Source organism: Oryzias melastigma, linkage group LG5, assembly GCF_002922805.2.
Source record: "Oryzias melastigma strain HK-1 linkage group LG5, ASM292280v2, whole genome shotgun sequence".
In the NCBI taxonomy this organism is placed as follows: Eukaryota; Metazoa; Chordata; class Actinopteri; order Beloniformes; family Adrianichthyidae; genus Oryzias; species Oryzias melastigma.
In genome coordinates this window covers 30,720,063-30,726,770 of record NC_050516.1, presented here as the reverse complement: position 1 = coordinate 30,726,770, position 6,708 = coordinate 30,720,063, and the positions used below count along the sequence as shown (strand labels likewise).

The following is a 6,708-nucleotide window of genomic DNA, read 5'->3' as shown; positions in this document are numbered from 1 at the left end:
TACTCTCCTGTGTTTTATTACCCTGAAACTTTTTGTCCCCAGAGTTTTGTGAAGCTTTGCATCTTTCTTGGAATCAACAGGGGTTAATATATCAAAGGCGGCTCAGAGAAGTCAGTTTTTTAGCAAAGATGGAACAGGCAGGAGCTTCTTCTTCCTCCTCTTTTGTGGAGACGACCTTCTAGTGACGGACCAGAACAGAGAGAAGAACAAAGAGAGATCACCAGAGCGTCTACGATGTCTCTCATGTCCAGAATGAAGACGCAGCTGGATTTGAGGCTGGCTGTTGAAGCTGCTACAGAAATCAAGAACCTGATTGGATCTGATGAACGGGATAAAAAGCCTAAACCAGTGGGAGTTGGACTTCAAATGCAGATCTCTAAAATGCAGATCTCTAATGTACAGATCGTCTTTCACATCATCATGGTGGTGCTGGGTATTCTGGGCAATGCTACCGTCATTCTGGTTATTGGTAAGAGTGTGATCATGGAGCGTAGTGTTGTTCACAACTCGAATATCATCATCATAAACATGGCAGTGTCCAACCTGATGGTTTCTGTTATGAGGAATATTCTGCTCATCGTGTCAGATTTTGGGATCCAGGTATGTAATTTTTAAATTTACAGCCCCTTAAATGTTTTTAAAAGGAATGTTTTTTTATAAATAGCCAGCATATCATGCAAAAAATATTTCTTTAGAATTTTTTATCATACATAAATCAGAAAAAGCAATAAAACTAACAGAAAATTTTGTTTTACAGTTGTTTCTGTCCAAAGAACGGTGTCAGTTCCTCATGGGGGTCTGGGTGTGGCTGCGATCGGTCAATGTGTGGTCCACGTTCTACCTCAGCGTGTTCCACCTCCAGACTCTGAGGCGCGTGGCTCCTTCGGTTGGAAACCTTAAAGCTTCTCGAGGGGTTCCGAAGGCTCTGCTGCTCAACCTGCTTTCCATTTGGCTCGTCAACCTTCTTTACTCCATTCCTGCACATATCTTCTCCACTAATGGCAATGCAAACAGCACTGAGGTGAGAGGAATAGACTTGTTTAGCATATTAAAGAGAAATATTGTGGGATTGGGCTGCACGGTGGCGCAAGTGGTTAGCGCTCTCGCCTCACAGCGAGAAGGCCCCGGTTCGACTCCCGGCTGGGACCTTTCTGTGTGGAGTTTGCATGTTCTCCCCGTGCATGCGTGGGTTTTCACCGGGGACTCCGGCTTCCTCCCACCGTCCAAAAACATGCTTCATAGGTTAATTGGTGACTCTAAATTGCCCCTAGGTGTGAATGTGAGAGTGAATGTGTGTGATTGAGGCCCTGTGACAGACTGGCGACCTGTCCAGGGTGAACCCCGCCTTCGCCCATCAGTAGCCGGGATAGGCTCCGGCACCCCCGCGACCCCGAAAGGGAAGAAGCGGCCAAGAAGATGGATATTGTGGGATTTTCCCAAGTTTTTTTTATGTTTTAACCTTTTTGTTCAAGAACAACTAACAGAAAATTCAAAAGAAAAGCTTAAAACACATTATGATATTTTTCCTATTTTTCTCAAATATAATTCAGTTCAGATGAAACTTAAATATAACCAAATTATTACAATAAAACAAACTAAGAACAACAAAAAAAATGGAAATATTTGTCTTTCTTGAACAAAACAAGTAACAATCCTCAGAATGGTGATCAACTGCTTCAAAGAGTTAAGAAAAGAAAATAATTATTACAGGTTTCACTATCTCCCTTATCTCAAAATGAGTGTCTTCTCTCCTCTTCTCTTCTCTTCCCTCAGACCCTGATGTTGATCAGCAGCACAACACGCCCCCTCCTGGGCTGTGTGTGGAACTTCCCGTCCAGCTACAGCGGCCTGGCCTACGCCACCACGTCCATGGTGATCCATGAAATCCTGCCTATCGTCTTGATGACCGGGACCAACCTGAGCTCCCTTTACATGCTTTACACTTACGGCAGGACCAGGAGCTCAGTTCAAGATGCACCAGTCGCAAAGCGGGTACCAGCTGAGAGACGAGCTGCCAAGGTAGGACAGAAAAACAGCGGCAGGGTGTCTACTATCTAGTTTGTGTTACCAGCTGATCCCTTCTTGTGGTCCGACTGAGATGGCACAGATTTGTTGGAGAACTGCTTCCCTCAGTGGGGACTAAATGGCTTGTCAAAATAGTCTTTCTCTGTGGCTTCCCTCAACTCCTCCTAGACTTGTGCCGTTGCCTGTGCAACTGCCCACACTACTGGCTTTGGTTTGTACTGCCTGTATTCTGTTATGTGGGTCATTCAAGTCAGCCGGACTCGAATGACTCCCTTATCTTGACAATATTCCTTTACTTTTGGCGACCAATGGTTTGAAGAAACTCTGTTGACATAAGTTTTGGAAGTCATCGTCCACTTGCACTCATTCTCTTCTTTGTGCCTGGTTAAAGCTTACCCGGATGTAGGAGTTTAGAATCCTTCTGACGGTAGGCTTAGCTTAACATTCTTAATGGACTGTCACAATATGTTTGGATCTGTCCAGTCTTCTCCTCCACCCAGTAAATCCAACTCACCACCAGGTGGTTAGTGGTTGAAGCTCTGTCTGACTTCTAACAAGAGTGTCCATGAGAGGTGACGGAAGTTCAGGAGACAAACTTACTGAGTCATCTGATCTGGGGAACTACCTCTGTTTGGCATCCTATTTAGAGCGAGGAGACCATTCCTCCCAATCATGCTGTTCCACTGTAATGGTTGTTTAAACCTTACAGGGAAACAATCCCTCATTTGGATCCCTTTCTAACCCTACCTAGAGAATCCATGAAAGCTTGTTTGCACCAGTGATCCAAACTACAGTGATATGGCACCTCTCACGTGGTGACCTCTCACCATGGTTACTTTCAGAGTGAAAGAATGTCTAACCCCTCTCCAGGAGTTAGGTTTCAGAGTTGTGTGTGGAACAAGTTCGACTATCTCTATCTTTAATCGGTACTACTCTGCCTCCCGCATAATCTCAGGCTCTGTTGAATCTGAGTTGACTGCCCATCTCCTGATCCCTTTCTGTGGATTGAATTTTTAAGGTCTCCTCCCTTGACGGTTGTTCAAACTACACAGTACCGCCCCTTAGTAATCCTTCCCATGGGTGGGAAGGTAATCCCACTCAGTCTTGCAGGGCTGAACTGCATCAGGTCCAGTGGGAAAAGGCTCAGCAATCAGGTGCTCGCATGTGAGCGTAAACCTTTACCTTGGCTCCAAGATAATGGTCCCTTGACAACATCAGCGGATCTTGTTACTATTTCTGATCCCATTTTATCCCTAAGGGGGTCATGGGATTACTCGAGCCTGAATGTGGGGGCGGGGTACACCCTGGACAAGTCTGTTTCTATTTCAGTCATTGGAATTTCATTTCTTTTTCTTTTGCGTTGGACTTTCTGCTCTGGAATACCAGACCAGGGGTATTTGCCCCAGAAAACAGACCCTAGTATCACCCAAGCTCTGTCCCACCCACAGTCACAACCACAAAAAGGTGGAAGTTCATGGAGGTTGGCTTTTTAGAGAAAATTAATGTTTAAATTAATGTTGCAATTGCTAAAACATCAAAATCTTTTGAAAGTCTGCCTTGTGCATAAAAACAGGCCAATCTATGTGTAGAGTAAAGTAGTTAGTTGGATCTTAATGTACACCTCTGAGGGCAAATGCTGCACTGATACTAAAGATCAACTGTAGCAACATACCTTTTGCGCCCAGCTTTGAGATACAATATGATGAGATACAGTGGTCGGAAGATTGCAGGTTCGATTCCCGCCTTGCCCATCTATGTGTCGAAGTGTCCTTGGGCAATGGACACTGAACCCCACGTTGGTGGAAGGTTGGCGCCAGTGTTCAGCAGCAGAGCTGCCACAAGCGTTTGAATGGGTCTGTGACTATGAAGCCCCTTTGAGCCTTTGAGGAAGGTACAAAAGCGCTATACGAGTGTACCCTACTTACCATTAACCCTTTGACATGGGCGCTGTCTCTGGAAACAGAAAAATAACAGACATTCTTTGAACTACCTCGACCGTTTACGCAATTAACTCAATTCCAACCAATTCTGATGCAGAGAAATGCAGCGTCAAAGCTGCTTTGCTCTGCATCAGAATCAGCTGGTTTGCAATAAATGCATAAGCACTTTACTACTGCAAAGTGTTGTTAGCCTACAAGGTGCTTTTCTCAGTTTCAGAATGTATTGGAAATTGTATTTGTTACAAGGCTAAGAATGATGGGCCAACTCACTCTCGGTGCAACATATTTAATTTTCAAACACACTGAAAAATAAGCAAGAAAACAGTCATTAACTGCAGGTTACGTTCTCTCCAGATTCCCTCATCACGTATTGACTGAGCGTCTTCTTCTGGTCTCCACCACTCATACAGTTTCAAAAGGTTTTACAGTTGACATAACCTTTAAGAATACACACAAAACACAAAGTATGGCTTTTACATCAAGGAAATGACCATAAACACTTAACATTGCATCTCTCAGCACTTATCTTGTTACATTTTAGCTTACACTTCATTTAAACATTACTCAGATTTGTCGGCACTGATCTATATCCGCCATTTTAGCAACAGAATGTGGTGCTTGACCCTTATCAACCAGTAAAGGAATGCATTAGCTCAACTTATGCTACTCTCAAAGGCCCTTTAAACACACGATCACTGTTATTTATCACCTGTGTGTTGTTTTCAACCAGCTTACCTGAAAAACAAACAAGTAAATAGTCAAAAATTGTTGCGCTCTTGGTCACGTTCTCTGCAGATTCACTCATCACGTATTGACTGAGCTTCTTCTTCTGGTGTCAACTACTGATGCCTAAAACACCAAGCGCCCTCTGGTGGTGAAACTAAGTATTAAACCAAAACCCTTTTTCAACACACACAATATATTTAGAAAGGCATAACAGTAATTTACTAATTGTTTCAGAACCTAAAGTAAAATTAAGTGGGGGGCAAGTATTTTAAACGCCTGTTTTAATCCCACAGTTCCACATATTAAATGGGTAAACGATAAAAGAATGATAGTAACCTAAAGAAAATTTAATCTAAACAGATATGTTGAACTAGGTTTTATACAGGTTTGATTTAAAGCTCAATTTTATTATTTGGGTGAGTGGGAATCGACTTGGTTCTGGAACTAGCACCTAGTGGTTGCTCAAAGAACTGTGTCAAAAAAATATTTGTAAGGTCGTTTTGGATCTGGAGTATTTTTGAGGATGCAAAAATAAATAAATAAATAAATAAAACCTTTTTATAATTTTAATCGCATTGTGTACTTGGCTGACTCAAAGTTTTGAATCTGCTTCAGACATTTGAAGGATCATTAAAGTTTTATCTTACATCATACAATATGTTAACATAACTGAAAAAACTAAATTAATAAAAATATCTAAGATACTTTTTTTGCTTTATATATTTTTAAGGTTAGGAAGTTACCATTTGATGTAAGTGAGAAGCATAACACTGAAAATGTCCCTAAGATGCTGTAAGTTTGTCACCACATTATTAAATAAAAGCTTTTGCTTTCTGTGACTGTTTTCCAGGTTATTCTCACTCTTGTTTTGCTCTTCGTTATATCCTGGGGAACCAGCGTTATATCTGTGAACTACTTCAACTACAACGGAGGCACCTCATCCGAGTTCCTACTGGTCATCGCTCGCTTTGCCAACATCATCTTCATCGCCTTGTCTCCTGCTGTTCTCGCAGTCGGCCATCGTGGGCTGCGTTCTTGTATCAAGTCATCACTGACTTACTGACAAAACTCCTGAAGTCCTTAAAGAATAATAGCCACTGACATGTTATGATGTATTTTTATGAGAGAGATGGAAAGATTTGGTTGATTTGGGATTCTCAATAAACTGGTATATAACTAAACATCAGAATTCTGTTTTGTAAAAAAATGTATCAATGTTCTAATAAAAAAACAGCATATTAGAAAAGTGGATTCCATCCTTGATTCTTACATTCACAGTCAAAATTAGCTGGACGCCATGACTCAAAACTAGTAAAAAGTAACCAGAAAAACCTAAATACAACAACAAACACCATGTAAATGGTTTTATTTTATCAGGATCATTTCTTTTTTGATCAAAATATGTATTTCAGTTTTGATTAATATACCTGTTTTCATGTAATCTATTGGCTAAAAGCTTCAACCAAACATGCTTGGTGTTTATCGTGAAAGCTTGTATAGCAAAAGCAAATATATTGAAGAAAACAGCAAAAGTTAAAAAAAAATGTTAAAGCCCAGCCACCAAGGCTAAGTGCCCCATTGGTTTAAAAGTGGGCAGAAATTCTGAGCCCTGAAGGCGTTTGTCCGCAGTTTTTGTGGTGGCCGCATCTGTATTAGCCCACATTGGCTTCAGTGGGCACTCAGTGGACCGGGTCGGTACCCTAGGCAGCCGCCTAGTGTCCAGCGTAGCAAGCTAGCGAGTGGCTAGCAGAGCTATTTTAATTCGCTGTCCACTAGGCGCCTGGCTAGTGGCTGCCTGAGCCGGTCCACTGAATGCCCACTGAAGCTAATAGCATAGCGGATTAGCTCTGCCGGTCCTCAGTAACTCACTACACTATCCTACTGAGTTCCTACTTAAGCCAAAGTGGGCAAATACATGTGGGGCCACCCCTGAAACTGAGGACGAACTCATTTGGGGCCCACACTTTCTGCCTAATTTTAAACCCTTTGGGACCCACTTGGCCTCATTGGCTGGAAA

At 42.2% G+C, this 6,708-nt stretch overlaps 1 protein-coding gene across 1 annotated transcript; it reads left to right on the top strand.

Annotated features, from left to right (window-relative positions):
* LOC112145111 (olfactory receptor class A-like protein 4) lies at positions 1–5,917 on the top strand. The gene is made up of 4 exons (XM_024270156.2): positions 1–600; positions 758–1,021; positions 1,774–2,019; positions 5,542–5,917. The coding sequence occupies exons 1-4, from the start codon at positions 235–237 to the stop codon at positions 5,752–5,754; spliced, it is 1,089 nt and encodes a 362-aa protein (XP_024125924.1). The 5' UTR covers positions 1–234; the 3' UTR covers positions 5,755–5,917.
* The last annotated feature ends 791 nt before the right edge of the window (positions 5,918–6,708 follow it).

What these genes read in the sequence shown, in the direction of transcription:
- LOC112145111 (XM_024270156.2), top strand. Translation starts at nt 235, where the DNA reads ATGTCTCTCATGTCCAGAATGAAGACGCAGCTGGATTTGAGGCTGGCT. An exon ending in GCAATGCAAACAGCACTGAG is followed by an intron (nt 1,022 to 1,773) that starts GTGAGAGGAATA and finishes CTCTTCCCTCAG; the next exon opens with ACCCTGATGTTGATCAGCAG. An exon ending in CTGAGAGACGAGCTGCCAAG is followed by an intron (nt 2,020 to 5,541) that starts GTAGGACAGAAA and finishes ACTGTTTTCCAG; the next exon opens with GTTATTCTCACTCTTGTTTT.